This window comes from Stenella coeruleoalba (genome assembly GCF_951394435.1).
Source record: "Stenella coeruleoalba genome assembly, chromosome: 16".
Taxonomy (NCBI): Eukaryota; Metazoa; Chordata; class Mammalia; order Artiodactyla; family Delphinidae; genus Stenella; species Stenella coeruleoalba.
In genome coordinates, this window is record NC_137162.1 from 44020491 (window position 1) to 44045116 (window position 24626).

Consider the following 24626-nt stretch of genomic DNA (forward strand, 5'->3'; position numbering starts at 1 on the left):
CTGAGCCCGCACGCTACAACTACTGAAGCCTGTGCGCCTAGAGCCCATGCTCCACAACAAGAGAAGCCACTGCAATGAGAAGCCCGTGCACCGCAATGAAGAGTAGCCCCCGCTCTCTGCAACTAAAGAAAGCCTGCGCACAGCAACGAAGACCCAATGCAGCCAAAAATAAATTAATTAATTAAATTTTTTTTTAAAATGCTTGCATCTGCTAACCCCAACCTCTCACTCCACCCCTCCCCCAACTCCCTCCCCCTTGGCAACCACCAATCTGTTCTCTATGTCCGTGATTCTGTTTCTGTTTCATAGGAGATTATCATTTTCTTATTAACTAGTTTTCTAGTTAAAGTAAGGGCCAAGAGGGACTTCCCTGGTAGTCCAGTGGTTAAGACTCCGTGCTCCCAATTCAGGGGACCCGGGTTCGATTCCTGGTCGGGGAACTAAGATCCCACATACCACAACTAAGCCTGCATGCTGCAACTAGAGAAGTCCACACGCCACAACTAGAAAAGCCCATATGCCACAACGAAGACCCAGCACAGCCAAAATAAATAAATAAAAATTTGAGAAAATTATCTCTTAAAAAAATAAAAATAAGGGCCAAGAAGTTCAATTTACCCATTTACACTAATGTTTGGAAAACTCAACATGATGAATCTTTTCAAAAGCAATCTCCTAAAAGACCGAATTAGAAAACAGTTAAGTAAAGCACAGTTATTCTAAAATGGGGCTATGGGGAATTCCGTGGTGGTCCAGTGGTTAGGACTCTGTGCTTCCACTGCAGGGGACCCAGGTTCGATCTTTGGTGGGGGCACTAAGACCCACAAGCCACCTGGTGAGGAAATAAATAAATAAATAGATAGATAAATAAATAAAATGGGGCTATGGCTTGGGAACTGCTCTTCCCCCAGTCATTTAAACTGGTTCAGTAATTGTATTCAGCTACTAGAGAATTGGATAGTTGTTATGAATCCTGTATTAACTTCACAATTTATTTGAATGCCTACTATGTGCCAGAGACTGCTGTATGCTTCATATATATCATTTTACTTGTTTGTCATAGAAACTGTGGATGCAAGTCGTAATATCACTTTGCATTAAAGAAAACTAAGGCTTATAGAGGAGGAAAAAAAGAGTTTTGCCCAAGATCATGAGGCAGATGAGTGATGGCACCTGGACTTGAGCTTCAAAGCCTTGCTTTTTTTGTTTGTTTGTTTGTTTTTTGCGGTATGCGGGCCTCTCACTGTTGTGGCCTCTCCCGTTGCGGAGCACAGGCTCCAGATGCGCAGGCTCAGCGGCCATGGCTCACGGGCCCAGCCGCTCCGTGGCATGTGGGATCTTCCCGGACCGGGGCACGAACCCGTGTCCCTTGCATCGGCAGGCGGACTCTCAACCACTGTGCCACCAGGGAAGCCCCAAAGCCCTGCTTTTTAATCACTGTCACTGAAATCTTCCTCTTTATTGTTTAACTATACCAGGACCAAAGAAGCTGCTAACTCTGTTTAGTTAATTCTTGTCAGGAAGAGAAGGACAGCAAGAACTGTGGGGAAAAATCAACAAAAACAAAAATGAAAGTACTGAGGTATACTGGAAAAGACCAGAAGACTTGGAAGGAGACTTGAGTTTGCACTTGGCTCGGTTACTTAGCTCATATATCACTTTCTTAGGAAAGCCTTTCCCTACTCCTTGTTTGTCTCTATTAGGACACTGAACTGATTGCAGTGATTCTAAGGTGTACATCTTTTTCATTTTAACATTTCTAAAATCTGGACGCGTCTTATAATTGTTGGTGTCTTAAAATTAATTGACAGTGTTTATCCTTAATTATTGGTACGTAAAATAAGGATGTGATTTACCATTAATGGCATCTTAGATTTGATGAGTGCAGTATTTGTTTACATGTGTTCCCATGAAAATGTTTACATCAGTCCCATAGTTTTTAAATAACAGGTATATGCAGTGATTTTTCTGATTTCTGTTCTAATCCTCTTTTAAGCTCTAGCCCTGTATGTTGAATAAATTTTCCTTTGATTTCACAAGGACCACAGATTCAGTGTATCTACTTTCCAACTCAACATGTCTTCTAGTATATTCCCACATCTCAGTAAATGGTATCTACACCTGTAGAAGCTAAAAAGCTAGAAGTCCCACTGCCAGGGTTTGAATACCAGTTCCACCCTATACTAGTTCTGTGAGTACACAGTGAAGCATGTCACCTTTATTCTTCATTTGTAAAATGGGAAGCATAATAATACCTACCTCTCAGGATTATTAAGATGGTAAAACATCGAGTAAATATTAGCTGCTGCTAGTCTTCAACATATATATTCGTGACCTTTTTCCTTCCTCTGTACATGTAATTCATCGTCAATCCTGTGATAAGTAGGCCTTTCACAATATCCCAGATCCATCCTCTTTTTTATCTGCTGCTTCTCCAGTCCAAGCCCCTGTTATAGCCTGTAATAACTGATCTGGTAGCTTCTCCTCTTTCCCATCTTTGATCCATTCAATACATACACCAGTCAGAGCCATCTTTTAAATCAGATTATGCTACGTCTTAAAACCCCTCCCAATGCACTTGGTATAAAACCCCCAATCCTTAATATGGTGTATATTGTTCTCACTTTTCTGCCTGGCCTCTGCCTACTCTTTCATCCTCATCTTATGCCACTCTGCCTCACGTTACTCATTTCTCCCAAAACTGACTCCCACTCATCCTTTTGATTTCAGCTGAAATGTCACTTTCTCAAAGGCATTCCCTTATCTTCATAACTAAATTAGGTTCTTCAGTTCTAATATATAGTCTTTTATATTGAATTTACACCTTTCATAGTTGGTGGTGATCATTTCCTTCCCAACTGAAGGTAAATTATTTCCCCAAAGTCATAGAGCTAGTTATGGTAGGATTGGAATGCCAGCCTAGGACTGGCCAACTAAAGCTGTGCCATTTCCATGATCCTTCCTTTGCTTCCTTGAGAGCAGAAAAGAGCGTATGAATCAATGTGCTAGCCTTTAAAAATATGGCCCAACTGCTCTCCTTTCTTTCCATTTAACGTTCACGTTGTTCCTTAAATATCCATCTCTCTGTGAGCCTTCACTCTCCCAAATTAGATTATAAACTGTTTGAAGTAGGATCTGTTTTTTATATGTTATACACCTAGCATTTACATAAGTTACCCTGCATATAATAGATACTCAAAAATAGTTTGTCTTAGAGATGCTAAAGAAAAACAATTTTTTTTTTTTTTTGAAAAACAATTTTTTAATCAATTTAATTTTTTCAGGTTTTGGAGCTATCTCATGAAGGAATTTACTACCTCATTCCATATTCTTCTACCCATCAGTGACAATATATTTTACGTGTCCATATTGTGAATAGAACTGCCTAAAATGATTTTTAAATGAGTAGTTTGTGTCTTCATGGATTATTATGCTTGTTTCACTGGAAAAGAATTAACCTTAAGTATTTTTGCTTTGTTTCAGGAATTGAGTGATCTACAGCGCGACCCACCTGCTCACTGTTCGGCTGGACCTGTGGGAGATGACTGTAAGCTTTGCTCTCTTGCTAGGATTTTGCTACCATTAATAATACAGGTTTGAACACTTGTTAATGACTCCAAAACTCCTTTGTTTGTTTCAGTGTTCCACTGGCAAGCAACTATTATGGGGCCTGTAAGTATGATTCATTTGTGTGAAATTAATCCCCTCAGCCATCCTTCATTCTTGGCATTTCACCTTTTATCAGATGTTTTTGGCTAGGGTTGAACTTTCTTGTACTCTGAATCTCTCAGAAAGCAAAATGTGAGTAAAGGATTTATGATGATTTTCTAGAGCCCTGGTGGCAAATACTTGCTAGGAACACATTTACAACACTTTGCCAAATCCTTGATCATTATGCATAATAATGAATCACCCACAATTTGCAACCAGGCTGCGTGTTTATCTTTTTTTAAACACAGAAAGTCAGTTGTTCCGAACTAAGTGTAATTACTCTCACATCAACATTTTAGTAGGTTAGAAATAAGTCTAATTAACCCAATAATGGAATTCCTACAAGTAACAAGTATCAATTTGCAATAAGTTTCATCACTGTTCCTGTGTGTGAGAGGAACGGATAAAATATTGCAATGGCTCTATTGTTGCCACATCATGAATTTGCCTCTTTTGTTGCATTGTCCTGAACTCAGAATTACCTGCTATTCTATGACTGGCTTCTCTTCATACTTATTACCTTTGTTAAGATTATTTCCTTCTACACCTGAGAAGCAGCCATGACTTTTCTTTCTGTGGGCAAAAATCTGATTGCATAAGAATGGGCACTGATAGCTCAAATCTACTTTCTGAGTAAAGACTGCATTAGTAACATGTTTCTGTTAACATCATTCTCTCCTCCCTCCCTTGAAAGATCTTTATCTAGTAAGCCATAGTGTTGTTTTTTGTTTTGTTTTGTTTTGTTTTGTTTTTTTGCGGTATGCGGGCCTCTCACTGTCGTGGCCTCTCCCATTGCGGACGCACAGGCTCAGCAGCCATGGCTCACGGGCCCAGCCGCTCCGTGGCATGTGGGATCTTCCCGGACCGGGGCACAAACCCGTGTCCCCTGCATCAGCAGGTGGAGTCTCAACCACTGCACCACCAGGGAAGCCCAGCCATAGTGTTTTTAATCATATGGCCTCATGCTTAGCTTTTAAAAAATACAACAGTTATTGAATTTTCAGAGCAGGAGTCCTGAGCAAGTGTCTTAAATTACTAAATTGTTTCATTAAGTTAGTTTTTTAAAGGGTGAAGTGCAACATATTTATTTAACAACTTTTAATAAGAATCTAGTTATTTGATTTTCATTGCTTACCAAGAACCTTCAAAATAATATCAAGTCTTACCCTTACCATTTGAATTATAGCTCATCACAAATATTTCGCAGGTGAATCACATGTAGCAAATGGTTACAATTATGTTACTCATACCCTCTTTATTGTAGTAATGTAAATATGCCACTCAATAATATAATTTGAACATCTAAGAAGACCATATCTGTTGATTGTAATTAACTTACATTTTCTACATTCCTTATAATTCTTGATGAACTGGAATTAAACTATGTGTATAGTAAGAATAATTATATGGTACAGTCCTCTAATGTATATGTAGAAACTTAAGGAGGAAGTAATGATAGCCTTGCTGTTATTACCAAAATGTTAATATACATGATACTTTTAATTAAATATAAATGAATTAAAATAGAATTTAAGGTATTTTTGCTACTTTTTCCCCCTTTTCCTTTTTTTTAATCATCCTTTTTTTTTCTTGCTTGTAACATTATAAATATTTCCTAATTGCTATAAAGGGATATGGCCAAACTTAAATTCCTCTTGTAAAGTTCATTCCTAATTAGATAATTCTATGAAACTGAATTTATCTAGTTTTGTTTGGGGCTTTTTTGCATTTCCCACGTTGTTTTGTAAACTGCTACTAAGTGAAGATTTGAGGTCTAAATTATGTAACAGTGTCACTTAGCCTTTTCTTTTCATAAGTTGGTCCTTTCAGTTCATCTCTATTCTTGCCCCTTAAAGGATCATGAGAACTTAAGTTTTATAATTAAGAAGAAAAACACTAGCCTCAACCCTTTTCTTTTATACTGATTACTGCTACAGAAAATTATTCTTTTCTCACAGCAGTCTTGTGTGTTTACTGATCTTTAACAGTCTATACTCATGAACAGATTTGTTTGGGCAAGTCACACCACTCCACTGTGTGTGTCCTCTTTTTGTTTTGTTTTAAACTATGATGTTGGCATGATTGTTGGAAAGTACTCCTTCATGCCTGCAAAGACAAACCTGTTTTTAAGGTAAATGATTTGAACTTATGACAAAATGATGGCATTTTTTTCAAACTGGTATATTTGGAGGGAATCATCTTGGGTTACTAATAATAAATATAGTAATCAAAACACTGATGTGATTATTTTGTAATTTCAGCCTGATAGCGCATATCAAGGTGGAGTCTTCTTTCTCACTGTACATTTTCCGACAGACTATCCTTTTAAACCACCAAAGGTATTTTTATTTTTATGATTGACGTGACTCCTGTGTCAGGGGTTTTACTCTCTATCCAGAGATATTTTCATGAAAAGACTGTGGGTAGGTTAGCATGTTCAAACTGTTCTGTAAAATCAATGAATCTAAAATGCTTTCTTACTCAAATATTGTATTATGTCTGTAAACAGAAGGCAGTATCTGTTAGGCTAGAAATTAGCTTCCCTACCTGTCTTTCCCTCTGCATTAGGTATGTGTAGTTTGGGAAGTTTTTATGGTCAAGAGTTAGACTCTTCCATTCAGGGGATTATCTTTCCTAGGTTGACCCTTCTTTCTCAGTTTTTAAGTATTCAACAAACATTTATTGAGCACCTACCATGTTCTGTTGCATTGGGAAATACAAAAGTAAAAAGACATAGCCCTTTTGTTTAGTGAGGAAAGATTAAAACACATTCTTATTAAATTTAGCTTAAATCTAAAGAGGAAGCCAACAAATGATGGGGGTGTCAATGAGGGAGAAAATCATTAACAAATTCTGTCACTGAGGAAATATTTACTTTAGATTTTTAAAAACACCTAATTAACATCACATATGAAACGATGTAACAACTCTCTTGGAAGATTAGAATTCTTGGTGGATTTGTTAGGGCAGGTAATAAGCTGGGGCCCCTCAACTTTCCTCTGGAATAAGGTCAGCAGCCTATTTCTAGATCCAGGTATCAATTGATAATCAAATTAAGAAAAGGATTGCTTTGAGGGTTGATGAAAGCCATGGTTAATTACCTCAGGTGCTACTCAACCAGTCATACCACCTATTATAGACTTACTTATCACACTTTCCAAAATACTCCTCAATTCCTTGGGGTTGGGGAGAGCAGAAAACTGACTTTGCTTTCACATTATCAGTAGCTAAAGCCACGTGCACATAAAGTAGATGCTCATCCAATTTGTGTTGAATACATCTCTCCTCTAAGATCACATAAAATTGAGGACATTTTACTCTAGAGCAAATTGGTTCTGTTTGCTTTCATAGTTCATGGATTGTCACAGTTTTGTTTTGTTTTGTTTTATGTTTAGATTGCTTTCACAACAAAAATTTACCATCCAAACATAAACAGTAATGGAAGTATTTGTCTTGATATCCTGAGGTCACAATGGTCACCAGCTCTGACTGTATCAAAAGGTAATTTCATTTATCAGATTTACAACAGTTGATAACAGTGAGACAGGAAAAATACAGCAGAAATATCTTAGGGACCAAAGTTTAAAAAAACCAATCTACTGTGTTTTCTTCTGCTTTGCTTTTGCTTTGCTTTCATAGCTTTTATATTACTCTTGCTTGGGGGGGGGTTGATGGACAGATCTAAATGATGAAATGAGAGAAATTTAAAATGTTAGAACTAGGAATTTGGGGATAAGACTGTTGACATTTCACCCCTTTAGTTTGGGCTTTATCTTTAAAAAGAAAGAGACAGGGACAGAGAGAGAGACACAGAAATAAAAACAAGATTTTAGAACCAGATGTCCCATTCATTAAATGGAATTATTTGTTGACATGATGAGTAAAGCTTTACATCTCCTTTACTTCATCTCAGAGGAAATGTCAGATTGGCAGATAAAGTAAATGATTTAAAATGAAAGACAGGAATTCCCTGGCAGTCCAGTAATTAGGACTCCACGCTTTCCCTGCTGAGGGCCCAGCTTCAATCCCTTGTTGGGGAACTAAGATCCCACAAGCTGCATGATGTGGCCAAAAAAATGAAAGACATATTTCACACTTTAGAGTAATGTAGTATATATAGCATGTTAGTCTAAACTTCAAATAATCAGTAGCATCATTGTAAGGACTGATACATAATCCATGCAGATTCTCAACTTTCACAGTTGCATAGCATTATTCTTTGCTAAATTATGAGATGTGTATATAGGGCATCTGAAGCCGTTTGTTTCATTAGCTAATGTTATTTGCTTTGCCAGCCTCTTAATTTTGTCTTGTTTCTCTAACAGAAAAGAGCCTGAGTTATTGTTTTGAATTAGAACCATCTACCCCTGGAAGCAACTTGGTAGTTTTCCCTTTTTATAAAATTTAAGAAAACTGTTTCTCTTGAAGGATTTGGGGGAGGAATCCATGGTCATTAAAAAAAATTTTTTAAATAAATGCTACCTGAATATATAGCTTGTTTTAAAAATTGATAAGGTTTAGAGGAAGCAGTGTCCATAGCCATGATTATTTCAAGTATTAGATAAGTAACAGCCGTTCAGATCGGTTAGTTATTCATGAATGGCAATTTTTCTGATCTAACATATCCCTATAAAACGTTCATGTAGATTCTAGTGTTCTTTTAAAAATCTTTCACATACTATAACTGTTACACACTAGATATAGGAAAGATACTGTGTCATAGGGTTTTTCAAATTAATATTCTGTTTCCTGGAATAGGATCACAAAATGAAATTCATTTAGCATATGCAGCTAAATACTTAGAGAGCGCAGACTGCCAGATGTTGAATACTTACCTTCTGCCGTTGGTCGCTTTTTATAAAAAATAGTTTTGTTAGCTTCTAGAAACTGTCCTTTAAGAACAGTTTCAAACAGCCTCAGTTTCCTCATATGTCAAATGGGGATTATAATAGTATTACCACATATGGTTACTATGCAACTAGCACATAGTAAGCATTCAAATGGATGTTATATATTGTTATCTTTTTCCTTATCTGAAAACATTTGATTTGTGTGCATAATAGTGAAATCAGGGCACAGGGCTCTTGGCAGCAGGAGTGGGGAGATGAGGAACTTCCCTCTTGCCTATTTTATAAAGTAGCTTATATTTTCTTTATTTGTACATTTTTCACTTTTTAATATTTTAAATGTCTTATTTCGCTTTTTATCATGAGTTTAGTTTGGAAACTTTCTGGAGGTGTGAGCCCAGATAACTTACCCAGTTGGTTTAATATACAGGCTTGAAATTTCATTGGGCAGATGAAAGTTTAAAAAGATGAATGAAATATTAGTTTTTGTTAGCCCGTAGCACCTCCTTTCCAAGTCATTAAAAATCAACTCTGGGGCTTCCCTGGTGGCACAGTGGTTGAGAATCTGCCTGGACACGGGTTTGAGCCCTGGTCTGGGAGGATCCCACATGCCGCGGAGCAACTAGGCCCGTGAGCCACAACTACTGAGCCTGCGCGTCTGGAGCCTGTGCTCCGCAACAAGAGAGGCCGCGATAGTGAGAGGCCCGCGCACCGCGATGATGAGTGACCCCCGCTTGCCACAACTAGAGAAAGCCCTCGCACAGAAATGAAGACCCAACACAGCAAAAATAAATAAATAAATTAATAAACTCCGACCCCCAACGTCTTCTTTAAAACAAACAAACAAAAAAAGAATCAACTCTGCCTTCCTTATAAATTCACCTTTGGATTTGTAAGAGTAGGAAAAGATAAAGGAACATAGTAGAGGAAGGTGAAGATGGAATGTTGTTCCAAAGATACCATGTATCCCCTCAGAAGTGGTGGCATGGAAGCAGACAAATGAGGAACCAGAGTCCTTGTTTCCTTCTTTTTCAGACACTTAGTTGTTTATTTTTTTAAGTGTAGCTATTTGCATTAGGATTTTGATACAACATGCAAGAAACAACTACTATAATTTATCAATTTTCATTTATATTTAAAAATATACAAGTTATGTAATGATAGCTGTGCCTTTTTTTTTTTTTTTTTTTTTTTTTTTGGCGGTACGAGAGCCCGTCACTGTTGCAGCCTCTACCGCCGCGGAGCACAGGCTCCGGACACGCAGGCCCCGCGGCCATGGCTCACGGGCCCAGCCGCTCCGCAGCATGTGGGATCCTCCCGGACCGGGGCACAAACCTGCGTCCCCTGCATCGGCAGGCGGACTCCCAACCACTGCACCACCAGGGAAGCCCATGCCTATTATTTTTAAATGCATTTGCCACAAATAATGTACATGGAATAAAAAAAATTCACTGAAAATAATCTTACAGATATTCCTTCTTTAGCTCTAAGCCCAAGTAAAACAGTGCATGAGCTTCATCTCCCAAAGCGGTTTGAACTGTTAACTGTAATTTGATTGCTTTACGTTGAACTGTTTAGGACACAGATTTTCTGCATTAAAGTAGAATAAAAGTGGACAGTTTTCTTATTAAAGTAAAAAAATATCTCTAAGAAACATCTAAAGTTAAGATGCTATTCTAATATTTTTCCAACTATGTACCATCCGGGGTAGTGTGTTACCTAAAAAATATTTTTGTAGAGAACTCTTGAGTTTAAAAGTTAATAGCTACTTTGGAGGCTCACATTTTTAAAATAAATAGAAATTCAAACAGAATTTAAAATTGCAGAAGTGATAATAATTTTGTATTATATACACTGTATGGTAATTTTGTAATTTAAAAAATTAAAGATATTTGCTGCCAACCAAAATTAATCTCAAATGTAATTTAATGTGTTCATTTTGTTTTTTTCTTTGTAAGTTTATTGTTCAGTAAAATTATTTTCACATGTGTAATTCATATAAAATAGAAAGATCATTACTTAATATGATGTTCTCTTTTAAATCTAGTTTTATTGTCCATATGTTCTCTGCTTTGTGACCCTAATCCAGATGACCCCTTAGTACCAGATATTGCACAAATCTATAAATCAGACAAAGAAAAGTAAGTGTTTGCTTATATTAGTTTCTATTTGGGTGCATTTCTATGTAGTCTGCCAAAACATAAGTATTATCAATGTATTGAAGTACATTTAGTTATGCTTATTGTGTTTATGTTAAGTTTGTTTATCTATCCAGTGGAGTAAACCTTTCTTTTTAAATTCTATTAACTCCTTTTACAAAAAAACTCATCCCTTCCCACTTGTTGTTTCATCCTTTACTATTTAATAGTACTTGTTCTGCATTTACATAGTATGCATGTTTTTTGATAGTAACTATCAAACTATCTATAATTCTAAGTAGTAAATTTACAATTTAAAAAGTTGATAATTGGAAATTACTGAATATCATATTCCTTACCTTCTCCCAGGAAAAGTTATCCTTAACTACCCCTAAACTGACCTAATTTTCAAGGTGCTACATCTTGCTGGCACCATTGATTCATTTGCATTTTACAGATAATGACCATTCAGGGTTGTCATTTACAGATTTGTATTAGAAATTGATTTCTTTATTTCGTTGTGTATAACTTAGGTACGTTTTCATATAGGTTGTAAAGAGATCCATTAGTTTAAAAAATCGCTCATGTTTTCTGTTTTATTTATGCATGAACCTAAGTCACATTGACCCAGTAATTGGTGTATGTATGATTATTGCAGTTAAGCATAAAAAAGGTATACAGTTTTACATAGATCTTCTAAAAGATTTAATTTGTATGTTTTTACTATATCCCTTTTGTATGTCTACAGATACAACAGACACGCAAGAGAATGGACTCAGAAATATGCAATGTAAAATCAAAAAAATTTTCATATATACCAGAGTACTGTAAAATCTAGGTTTTTTTCAACATTAGCAGTAAATCGAGCACCGTTTACTGTTTCATTGTACCATGAAATCCTTTGATTTTTACCCATTTTAAATGTATTTCTGAAGCAAGACAAAACAAACTTCCAAAAATATTCTTGAGACTGTGATGAGAGCGTTTATCATTTTGTATGCATTGAGAAAGACATTTATTATGGTTTTTAAGATACTTGGACATCTGCATCTTCAGCTTACAAGATCTACAATGCATCTGAAAAGCAACCAAATTATTTTTTGCTGAAACTAGATGTTTTTACATGAAAAATACTGTATGTGTTGTCTAAGATGTCGTCAGTTATATAAATCTGTATTCAGATTTCATTCTTTGTTAGCTCACTTTATAATTTGTATTTTTTTACTGTATAGACTAAATATATTCTATTTACATGTATGTCAACTCGTTACTTTTTTCCTGTGAACAGTATTGAAAAAACCCAACAGCTGATAATGAAATGAATTAACTGTCCGTCTCCCTTGTCTTAGGGTATTCTGTAGATTGATTGCAGATTCCTTAAACCTGAAATGATCTTTACACTGTAATTCTCAGTATACTGATTATGGAGAAACACTTGTTTTGATTTTGTTATACTTGACTTAACTTTATTACAATGTGAATTAATTGCACTGCTAAGTAGGAAGACGTGTAACTTTTATTTGTTGCTATTCACATCAGAATTTTTTTCTGTATAGGCAATATTATATTGACACCTTTTACAGATCTTAATGTAGCTTTTTCCATTTAAATAAAATGCTTTTTCTACTATTTGTCTTGATTACTTAAAAAGATAAAAAATTACTTTATAAGTAAGGATCAATACTCTATATAAAATTTTGCATGGAAATTAATTCCAAATTGTAAGAATGAAGTCTGTTGTATTTGGCACTAATCACCATTAATTATATAAATTTTATTGCTTTAGGTTTGTATTGATATCTGTTTACTAAATTGTCAATCTAGAGGATGATATACACTGGTCCCTTGTTATTGAAAAGAATTTAGGATATGTTGGCATTTGTCTTGGATCACATCTAAAATGAATTATTTTCTAAGGTACTGAGATGAATGTAAGACAGTGTCACCTACATTGAAGAAAAGTCTTTATAGACCTGAAGAATAATTAGGTAATTCATTAAAATGCCCCTCTAGATATAACTGATGTTGTATTTCTTAACATTTTAAAATCTAGAATTTCTAAAATAGAATTTTAATGCCATCACAGTTTGAAAGAGGACATCCATTTTTTACCGTAGAAGTTATACAGAAAATTCTAAAATGACACTTTCCCTCTGTTTTATAAATTGTCAGTTAAAATGATTTAAATGAGCAGGTTATCTTTGCAGATTTTAAAGAAAGCTAGAAAGTTCTAATGTTTTAACTTGGAAAAAAAATGTCTCTAATTATTAGCATGCTTACCAAACTTGAGTGTCATTTTTAAGAAGAGTTGTAGCTCTTCTGATTATTTCAGTAGCTGTATAAGTGTACAAAAATCTGTGATGGGTGTAGTCATTAGCAAAGAATGTAAATCACTTAAGTATTTTACCATGGTTCATTATTATAAAGCACAAAATAACCCATTGTTAAAAAATGTGTTTTTATAAATGAATGTAAAATAATTAAATGAATTGTGTAATGGATGTTTAAGAAAATATAGGTTTAAAAAGTAACTATATTAAGTGATGTCTTGAAACAGCCATATCATGAAGAATACTACTATGTTATTATAAGCTACATTGGCCCAGAATTTGAACACTCAACATCATTAGATTTAAGTATTTAGTATATTTTGATAATAAAGGGTTTTGTTTCTTGAATATCTTTCACTTTTTAAAAAACTTTTGTGTGGCATTTATTTTTGGAAATGTCTTTTTTTTTTCTGTATTAAAGTTTTGAAACTTGCCGAACACTAACTCTGTTTGCCTTTGCTTACATCTGAATTGTACAACCACTCTCTTGAGGAGTGAGCACAAGTTCTCATAATTAATTTAAAAATCTTAGAAGTTCAGCAATGGCATAATGATCAGCCAGATCAGTATTTTGGGTTTGTTGTTTTGTTTAATTCTAACAAAGGGTACATCAGTTACCTAACTGTAAATCCGAAGCCAAGGACCTTCCTCCATAGATCAACCATTAATTTAAGGACCTCCTGGGAGTGAGGAAAATGGAAAGTCTTTTGGAGTTTTACGATTCTACCTCTTGAAGTCTTGGATTCTGAACACTCGTAACTGCCACATACAATAAATCCATGATACAGGCTGTAAGGGGTAACCTCACGCTCATCCCCCCAACTATCTCTAATTTCCGAACAAGCTTTACACATGCATATGTAAATCATATACAATTATTCATTTTTGCTTTACGTTATACCCCCACCCCTCCATGAACTCTGTTAGGGAAAATTTTAAATTTACTTTGTCAGTTAAGCAATTTCAAAGGATCAAAAGGTATTAGGTGAGAAACACAAACACAAAGCACCAGGGCAACCCTAAGAGTTAATATTCAGAGTAACTTTTGGGGCTTCCCTGGTGGTGCAGTGGTTAAGAATCCGCCTGCCAATGCAGGGGACACTGGTTCAAGCCTTGGTCCGGGAAGATCCCACATGCCATGGAGCAACTAAGCCCGTGCACCACAACTACTGAGCCTGCGCTCTAGAGCCCGCAAGCCACAACTACTGAGCCCACGTGCTACAACTACTGAAGCCCGCGCCCCTAGAGCCCGTGCTTCGCAACAAGAGAAGCCACCGCAATGAGAAGCCCACGCACCGCAATGAAGAGTAGCCCCTGCTCGCTGCAACTAGGGAAAGTCCGTGCGCAGCAACGAAGACCCAATGCAGCCCAAAATAAAAAGAGTAACTTTTTAAAAAACTTAATAAAAACAATACCACATGTAGTTTTTCATTTCTCATCATTTTATCACAATGATATGTTTATCTTCTTTGTACATGATTCCAGTCATTGATGTTTCATAGAATCCTGCTCTCTCACAGTTCTGTATTTTTAAGGTGGAAAGATTGGGGAAATGAATTTTCCTCTCGGATTAAGAGAGATTCTTGGTGAAGCTATTTATATCCTGTCTCTTTGTTGGTAGTCATTTTGAACTGGATTCAGAGTCCAGTCCTATGTTTTAAAATTTGAGTTCTGTAGTAGAATCATTGGTCCTGTTACTCATTTTTATTAGGACTAGCCATGGAAAATGTGATTAATACTCTAGCCACGGCCATATAGCTTCAGTGTATTCAAATTGTTGACTTTGGTCTGTTAAGATACAGCACTTATCTTTTTAGTTGACTTTGGTCTGTTAAGATACAGCACTTATCTTTTTAGTTTGTTTAAATCTTTTGTGGTTATTAATATAATAAAATAAACAGAATTTTAAAAGTTTACTTCTAGCACTCTATCAATGTAAACTATGCCAAAAATTTTCTTTAAAGCAGAAGTTTAATTGCAGTTTAATAGCCCTAAAATGTAATGCATATTATTTGTGAAAGTTCTGATTTTTTACAGTGCTTCTCTTTGCCTGTTCTGACAGTTGTGTTTTACAAACAGGGCAGCAGGTAGAGATTCATCTAATTTCACTTGTAAAAATTCATCTGTATAGATAACTAGTCATTTCTAAAAAAAATTTTTTTTTTTTGTACTGACATCTGCAAACTCCTAAACTGTATATTGATACACTTTGACCAGGAGTTTTTTCAGTAGTAGTGATAACTGAAAATTTGTAGACAGCTGACGTTTTGGGTAATAGAAATAATTTGTAACACAGTAGTGTTTTATCACTTATTTGTATCATGTTACATTTAAATTTCTGCTCTCATTATCCTGTTATATATGTAAGAATGTGGTTTTAAATTGTAAATGAACTGAACTAATAGGAAGAGGGAATATTCACCTAAAAGTTCTAGCACTTGGAGGCATTTTTATAAGATACATTTTTTAAAAAACTTAGCGCTCTCTTAGGTTCTACTGTTGTAGAGGGAGGAATGTGCCTTTCTTACCCCAGGAGGAAGTTGCTTTTATTATGATGGCACATGTTCTGAGCTATGCTTCCTCATATCATTTGCTTGCTTTTGTTAAAATCTTTTTAGTGCAAAAGATCACTGTGAGTTGCATGTAAGATTTTATTGTAAACTTAATATACATATTGTGGGGAACAGTTGTGACACCACTTGTGTAAGCACTCCTGATACACCCGTTTAGGTGGTCCAGTGACCACCCACACATTCAGTGTGTCAATAGAAGTCACCAGACTAAGCATATGTTCATACTCACAGCTAAGATTTATTATAGCGACACAGCAAAGATACACAGCTCCCTCAGTAAGGGGAAAAGACAGATCATGAAGGAAACCATGAAGCTTTCTCTGAAGGGGCCACACAGAGCTCACTCTCCCTCCAACAGTGAAATGCAGTAACACAGGCACAGTGTTTCTGCCCAGGGAAGCCTGTTTGAAATGCAAAGTCCAGGGGTTTTACTAGGGGCTAAACCATGTAGGCACCCTTTGCCCACCAAAACTCCAGGCTCCCAGAAGGTCAGCAGGTGTTCACTGAAATCACATTGTTTATTTAAAAAGTCTAGCCAGGCTAGCATAGCAGATAGAACCTTATATCACATAGGGAAAGTTTTAAAAGCCGTATTCCTTGATGCCAGCTGAAGGCCAACCTGGTAAGCCCTTCTAAAAATCAGGCCTGCACTATTCGTTGAAAAGACTGTTCTTTCCCCTTGAAAAGGTCTCTGTACCCTTGTCGAAAATCAACTGACCCTAGAGGTTTTTTACGGTCTCTGAATTCTGTTCTAATGACCTGTATGCCTTACGCTAACACCACACTACATTGATGACTGTAGCTGCATAGTAACTTTCGAAATCAAGAAGTGTGGATTTTCCAACTTTGTTCTTTTACAATATTGTTCTGACTATTCACATCCCTCGTGATTCAAAATGCACTTTAGGATCAGCTTTTCCATTTCTTCTGCTGAGATTTTCATTGAGGTTTTATTGGATCTCTAGGGCAGTTTTGGTAAAGTTGGCATTTTTGTCCTGGTTATCTATTGCTGAATGACAAACCACTCTCAAATAAGTGATATAAAAGAACAGTTCTTGCTCATAAATTCTGTTGGGTCAGGAATTGGAATGGGGCACAGGGAGGGCTTGTCTATTCCATGTACTTAGGGCCTCAGCTCAGGTGATTCAAATGGCTGGAGGCGGAAATCATTGGGAGGCTTCTGAGATGTTGGCGCCTGGATGAGCACTGTCTACCAGAGCACTTATTAAAAGCCTTTCTAGGACTTCCCTGGTGGCGCAGTGGTTAAGAGTCTGCCTGCCAATGCAGGGGACATGGGTTCGATCCCTGGTCCGGGAAGATCCCGCATGCCACGGAGCAACTAAGCCCCTGTGCCACAACTACTGAGCTTGCGCTCTAGAGCCCATGAGCCACAACTACTGAGCCTGCGTGCCTAGAGCCCGTACTCTGCAACGAGAAGCCACCGCAATGAGAAGCCTGTGCACCGCAATGAAGAGTAGCCCCTGCTTGCTGCAACTAGAGAAAGCCCGTGCAGAGCAACAAAGACCCAACGCAGCCAAAAAATAAATAAATAAATAAACTTATATGAATAAATAAAAGCCTTTCTGTGTGGCTTGAACTTCTCACAACATAGCAGCTCAGTGCCAACAGGCAGCATCTGGAGATCAGGTCTACCAAGAGAAGGAGGAGAAAGTCCTATGACCTTTTATGATCTAGCTTTTGAAGTCACATAGTGTCACTTCTTGTGTGAAGCAGTAACAAACCCTCTCAAATTCACGGGAAGGGAACATAGACTCCCACTTCTCCATGAGAAGGAATTTGGGGTCACCATCACATCCTACTGAATCTTCCATGAATATATAGATCACTCAGTGTACTTAGGCTGTCTTTAATTTCTGATTGTTTTGTAGTTTGCTGTGCAGAGGTCTTGTACATTTTTCATTGGCGTTATCCTTTGGTACCTTATTTTTTAAACCTTGCTTTCAGACCCAGAATGTGGTAAATTTTGATAAATGATCCATTTGCGTTTGAATATAATATGAATCTGTTATTAGGTGCAGAGTTTATATATGTGCCAATTTTATCAAGTTTGTTAATTGTGCTCACAATATTTGCTTTTTCTCACAGCCATTATGGGTGATGTGTGCAAGTTTCCCGTTTATGATTGTGAAATTGTCTATTAGTTTATATTTGCTGTAAAGATTTTGAAGTCATATTATTGGATACACACACATACACACACGCATGCACAATACACTCATGAAATTGTGATGTTTTACTAGCAGAATGATCCCTTTCTCATTAAGAAATGTCTTTGTTTATCTCTAATAATGCTTTTGGCTTAAAGTCTATTTTAATATTAATATAGCTTTCTTTTTGGCTAGTATTTGCAGTTTATATCTGTCTCTGTTCTTTAACTTTGGACCTTTCTGTGTCTTTTTAAAAATGTCTCCTGCACTCATTATAGTGAGTTTAATAAAACCATTATTTGGTTTTATCTGATTTGGTTTTTATCCGATATGACAATTTTAGTATTTTAATTGGAGTATTTAGTCCTTTGCATTTAGTGGAATTACTGATGTTGGTTGGGTTTCTACCTACTACGTTCCTGATTGATTGATTGATTGATTGATTTACTTGGCCACGCTGCGTGGCTTGAGGTATCTTAGTTCCCTGACCAGGGATTGAACCTGGGCCACAACAGTGAAAGAGCCGAGTCCTAACCACTGGGTTGCCAGGGAGTTCCTGTGCTGATTTTTTTTAAACCATGTTTTATTTTTTCCTCCTTTCTTGCCCTCTTTTGGATTAATCAATTTTTAAAATAGTCCCATTTTTTTCCCTCTAATAACTTGTTAGGGAACTTCCCTGTGGCGCAGTGGTTAAGAATCCGCCTGCCAGTGCAGGGGACATGGGTTCGAGCCCTGGTCCGGGAAGATCCCGCGTGGCAGAGAGCAACTAAGCTCGTGAGCCTAGAGCCCGTGCTCGGAAACAAGGAGAAGCCACAGTAATGAGAAGCCCACGCACCACAACGAAGAGTAGCCCCCCACTCACCACAACTGGAGAAAGCCCGTGCACAGCAACAAAGATCCAACACAGCCCAAAATAAATAAATTTATTTAAAAAAATAACTTGTTAGTTCCACATCCTTTTATTTTTTTATGTGTGTGATTACCCTGAATTAAAAGATCCATCTGTCTTATTAAGTTTAATATAAATTATTACTTATACCATTTTCCCAGTAATGTAAGAACCTTAAACTATTTGGGCCTTGTTACTTCTTTCCCACTTTTTGCATTATCATTATGAAGTTTGATTCTACATGTATGTTAAATTCCACAAGACATTAATATTCTTATTTTGTATGTTATTGCCAGTATACTGACCTCCATATATACTTTTCCAGTGGTCTTCATTGCTTCTTGAATTTTCATGTTTCTATCTGAGATCATTTGCCTTCTGACTAAAGAACTTCATTTAGTATTGCTTTTAGTGCAGGTCTTCTGGTGACAAATACTTTTTTTTTTTCTTGAAATGTTTTTATTTTGCTATCATCTGTATAGGATATTTTCTCTGGGAATAGAAGTTAGCTTATTTTCTTTCAACACTTTAAAGGTATCATTCCATTGTCTTTGGATTCCACAATTCTGTTGAGAAATCACCTGTTTTTTTATTGTTGCAGCTTTAAAAAGTGTCTATTTTCTCTACTTTTAAGATTATATACTTTTATTTTTAAACTTTAAGACTTTTACTATGATGTTACAAGGTATAATTTTCTTTGTCTTTATCCTGCTTGAGGTTCACAGAGCTTCTTGATCTGTAGGCTGATACATTTTCATGAGTTTTGGAAAATCTCAGCCCTTGTTTCATCGAATATTGCCTCTGCCCCATTCTATTTTTCCCCTTTAGGACTCCAGTTTAAAATGTATTAGACCTGTTTCCTAACCTATTTTCTGTGTTTTTCTTTTTCTTTTTTCCTCTGTGCTTCTGTTTGGAAATTTTGTTTTCATCTTTTTCCAGTTCACTAATCCTGTCTTCTGCATGTTCAATCTACTCTTAAACCCATCCCCTCAATTTCAGATACTGTAGTTAATTTCAGATTGTCTTTCTCAGTTCTAGAACTATCATTTGATTTTTTTTACATATTTTAGTTTTCTATTATGTTCCAAAATTGTTTATTTTGTCTATTTTTTTTTCTATTTTTTGAAGTACTTCATCACAGTTTTTTAAAGACTTTGTTAACTTCAAGGAACTGAATCACCTGTGTGTGTGCTTTTACACTTTTATTGAAAGCCGGACATTGTGTATAAAAACTGTAGAGTCTCTTGGGATTGTGTATAAAAACTGTAGAGTCTCTTGGGACTTCCCTGGTGGCACAGTGGTTAAGAATCCGCCTGCCAATGCAGGGGACACGAGTTCAAGCCCTGGTCCGGGAAGATCCCACATGCCATGGAGCAAATAAGCCCGTGTGCCACAACTACTGAGCCCATGTGCTGCAACTACTGAAGCCCGCACGCCTAGAGCCCGTGCTCTGCAACAAGAGAAGCCACCGCGATGAGAAGCCCATGCACCGCCACAAAGAGTAGCCCCCGCTCGCCACAACTAGAGAAAGCCTGCGTGCAGCAACGAAAACCTAATGCAGCCAAAAAAAAAAAAAAAAAAAAAAAGAAAAAAAAACTGTAGTCTCTAGATGATGTTCTCTTCCACCAGAGAGGGCTCACCCTCTCCTCTGCTAGACAAATAGTGTGCAGAGATGATCACCTTAAGGCAATCAGGGTCTGTGCTTAGTTGAGGCTGGTTGCAGTTTCATCAGATTCAATCTATGTCTGGTTTACCCTTGTTCATAGCACACAGCCCTCTAGCATTGTCTTTTGTTTTCTCAGACCAGAGAGACTGCAGGAAATTCCACTCTGCTTTTTTTTTTTTTTTTTTAAATCATTCATTATTTATTTATTTATTTTTGTGGTAAGCGGGTCTCTCACTGTTGTGGCCTCTCCCGTTGCGGAGCACAGGCTCCGGATGCGCAGGCTCAGCGGCCATGGCTCTCGGGCCTAGCTGCTCCGCGGCATGTGGGATCTTCCCGGACCGGGGCACGAACCCGTGTCCCCTGCATCGGCAGGCGGACTCTCAACCACTGCGCCACCAGGGAAGCCCCCACTCTGCTTTTAAATAGTATTTTTGATTCACAGTTTTAGCTTCTTTCTTCTTAGAGCTGCAGAATTTGGCAAACATCCTGATGGGGCAATAACCATATGTTTGAAGTCTTTCAAATCCACCATTTTGTCACTTCTGATCTGTGCAACCACCACAAGTACTACTATTTTTTCTGTCATGAATAGCCGCTCTCTGTCAGAGATCAAGCCTGAATTCTCAGCCTTACACCCCATCCAAATCAAGTGCCCCAGGTAAAAGGGGGACTGTAGATCATTAGTGTCAGTTCTCCACTTCAGTCTTATTGTGTTCTTTGGAGACCCTGTCCTCTGGCAGTCCTTTGTCTTAACAATGCTACAAGGCTGCAGAAAATTATACCATGTTTTCAAAAGTTTAGTTCTTTAGCTTCTTTACCAATATAGCTTAAGATTCTGGTACATATCTTGAGAAAACAAGTTGCATGTTGAGGTCCTTTAAGTTTCCAGTTTTGTCACTCTAGCACTGTGCAACCACAGAAAACTCTGTTAGTTTCTCTGCCCCAGCAGTGGCCTGCGGCCTGTGCTAAGCCCAAATTCTCAGCTCTAGCCTGTACTCCAGGAGAAGAATGACTGCAAATACTCAGAGTTGATATATTTGATATTATTTCATCCAGTTCTGATTTTCAGTAGGACCACCTATCTGGAAACAGATATCCCTAACCTCTTCATTCTTTGAATGCAGTGCTACTACAACCTCCTATCTTTTTCCCTACCCTCAGACTGCCCTCAAATTAATCATCCTCAGAAATGTCAAAGTATTCCATCTAACTGAAATTTTATCTTGTGTGTTATCATTTAAAAATATTTAGAATGGGGCTTCCCTGGTGGCGCAGCGGTTGAGAATCTGCCTACTAATGCAGGGGACAAGGGTTCGAGCCCTGGTCTGGGAAGATCCCACATGCCGCGGAGCAACTAGGCCTGTGAGCCACAACTACCGAGCCTGTGCGTCTGGAGCCTTGCTCTGCAACGAGAGGCCGCGATAGTGAGAGGCCCACGCACCGCGATGAAGAATGGCCCCCGGTTGCCACAACTAGAGAAAGCCCTCGCACAGAAATGAAGACCCAACACAGCCATAAATAAATAAATAAATAAGCCAAGCATTTGAAGCCCTTTTTCTAAAAAAAAAAAAAAAATTTAGAATGTTTAGGAACTTCCCTGGAGGTCCAGTGGTTAAGACTTCACGCTTCCATCACAGGGGGTGCGGGTTTGATCCCTGTGGGGGAAATAAGATCCCGCATGGCATGGCCAAAAAATGAGGTTTAATATTTCCCCACAGCCTCAATAGTGGTTTTGCAGAGGAGTCTGGGAAAGAAAATGGAGATGCTGGGAAAGAAAATGCAGTGGAAGTGAATCATACATTTCTACTTCAAACAGTGATGCTCATTTTTATTGGATCTATATATGTGTCCTATGGTTCACAGGTTCATTTCCTTGGTTTAAATCATCAACCAGAAGAATAAAGTACTAACTCCTTAAGACTCTCGTGATCAGATATGGCTTGCATCTCCAGACTCATTTTCCACTCTCTGCCTCCCACCAAAATTCCTGCAGCTCCCATTGGCTCCCAACTTCTTCCACTTCCAGTATAGAGTGGTGCTTCTCAATCTCAGACTTCGGTCAAACTGTTCATGGTGCCTAAAATGCCCTCTTCAATCCTTTAACTATCTCTCCCAGTGCTGATATCTTCCCTTTTGTTTTCCCAAAGGTGGTGCTAAAGCTCAAGTTTGGGGTTTTTCTCCGGCCTGCAGATTCTGGCTGGCTTTCTGTGTGTGCTCACTAGCCATATGCCAAAATTAGCTTTCATTGTTGCCAAAAACTCAGCCTCTGTTCACCGGTGCTGAATAGAAACGCAGAGAGAGTGCTCTGGAGGAGTAGAAAGGAGTAGCTTTATTACTTTGCCAGGCAAAGGGGGACATAGCAGACTCCTGCCTTGAAAAACTATGTGTCCCAACCCAGGAGGATTTGATGAAGAGTTTTTTTTTTTCCAGTACGCGGGCCTCTCACAGTTGTGGCCTCTCCCATTGCGGAGCACAGGCTCTGGATGCGCAGGCTCAGCGGCCATGGCTCACGGGCCCAGCCACTCCACAGCATGTGGGATCTTCCCGGACCGGGGCACGAACCCGCGTCCCCTGCATCGGCAGGCGGACTCTCAACCACTGCGCCCCCAGGGAAGCCCGATGAAGAGTTTTATAACAGTACTTCCCAAGAGTGGGTTTGCTGACAAGATGAGGGTGTATACAGTGTCTCAGGTGGTCTCCTAATCTTGATGAGCTTCTCTGGTCCCTTTAATCTGGCCTCAGGTGGTCTCTTGGCTGCTCCTCCCTTGATTAGCAACTGTTCAAATCTGCCCTTCGGAACTCAGGGAAGGTCATGGAGGCTGGAGTCTTGCCTACAAGAAATGAGGGACAAAGAGAGGCCTCAGGGCCCAGGAGCCCCACAGGGCCCCACTTGGTTTCATCACTACTGTTGTCAGAAATGCACGCAGGGAGCTGGACACCGAGGGGGGGGCATGTGCGTGTGCACGAGTTGTGCCAGGAACTGGGGGTGCTCGTGGACCAGCTGGGGGGACCATGGGTGATGTGTCCCCAGCAGCTATGGTTTCTTGATGGAGTCCACAACATAGTGTGAGCCGTGTCCCATTAATGCCCTCCAAGAATTCTATCCCAGCCTCTTCCCACTCCCCAGTCCTGAAGTTCATGATTCAGTATTATGGATGCGCTGAGAGAGAAATGAGCTCCTTTCCGTGTTCCCCACAGCTGGGGAGGCCAGGTGGTCACTCACGCACTCTCACTTTCCCTTGTTAGAGATATCACAGGCTCAGAGGATCTCTTTTGGCCCTAAGCTGTGCTGTCTTCAGGAGAGGGTTTATGCAGTAAAGTCAAACTATTTCTTTTACCTTCTCCGATGTATCCAAACTTGTATTTTTTTTTTTTTTTTTTTTTGCTTCAACATTGTCCAGGAAGTTTGCTGCTGGAAACCTGGACTTCCACAATGTCTCTTTCATCCATAAGTGATTGTCTAAGACAGTGTTTTGCAGGAGTTCCTGGGCTGTGGCTATGAGGGGCTGGAGCCAGTTCATGGGCCACTGCAGGGTCCACAGCCAGGACCAGGACCACGTTCTGTATGTCTGTTACCCAACACACAGGTGGGCAAGATTCCTCCCAGATCCCTTGGCAGAGATGCTCACAGCTCTCACAAAGGCACTTCTGTCCATGGATAGATGCCAAATTTTTGTTGGGGGTAGGGCACAAGCAAGGGTCAACTTATTCAGCCATAGTGCTGACATCACTCTACCCCAGTGTGGAGTGTCCTTACCCTTTATAAGTGCCCTTACCATGCTGTATTATCAGTATCACTAACCATGAGATTCTTAGTGTTTATCATTTTTGACTCCCTGGGACCTAGTACAGTATCTGGTCCACAAGAGCTCAAATATTTATTGAAGAAATAAATGAATGAACTGGGCCTCAGATGATACTTAGGATTTTTTTTTTTTTTTTTTTTTTTTTTTTTTGCTGTACACAGTCCTCTCACTGTTGTGGCCTCTCCCGTTGCGGAGCACAGGCTCCGGACGCGCAGGCTCAGCGGCCATGGCTCACGGGCCCAGCCGCTCCGCGGCATGTGGGATCTTCCCGGACCAAGGCATGAACCCGTGTCCCCTGCATCGGCAGGCAGACTCTCAACCACTGCGCCACCAGGGAAGCCCCGATACTTGGGATTTTAAATGGCATATTTAAGTGGGGAAGTAAGAGAAACCAAAGATAATAAAGTAAAAATCATTCAAGTAAGAGAAACCAAAGATAATAAAGTAAAAATAAGTGAAAATGGCTTTGGTCTATGGGCAATTGAGAGAAAAGATTAG

At 38.4% G+C, this 24626-nt stretch overlaps 1 protein-coding gene across 3 annotated transcripts in view; it reads left to right on the forward strand.

The window, feature by feature from the left end:
* UBE2D1 (ubiquitin conjugating enzyme E2 D1) overlaps positions 1–14853 on the forward strand; it is a 37287-nt gene extending 22434 nt beyond the window's left edge. The window contains exons 2-8 of one of the 3 annotated variants that reach the window (XM_079900667.1): positions 3484–3547; positions 3641–3672; positions 5973–6050; positions 7107–7212; positions 8037–8092; positions 10606–10699; positions 11445–14853. In XM_079900667.1, coding sequence (XP_079756793.1) covers positions 3484–3547; positions 3641–3672; positions 5973–6050; positions 7107–7212; positions 8037–8092; positions 10606–10659 — 390 coding nt within the window. In that variant the 3' untranslated portion in view covers positions 10660–10699; positions 11445–14853. The remainder of the gene's footprint in view (positions 1–3483; positions 3548–3640; positions 3673–5972; positions 6051–7106; positions 7213–8036; positions 8093–10605; positions 10700–11444) is intronic. The other 2 variants (XM_079900666.1, XM_079900668.1) reach the window with 2 other exon arrangements.
* The last annotated feature ends 9773 nt before the right edge of the window (positions 14854–24626 follow it).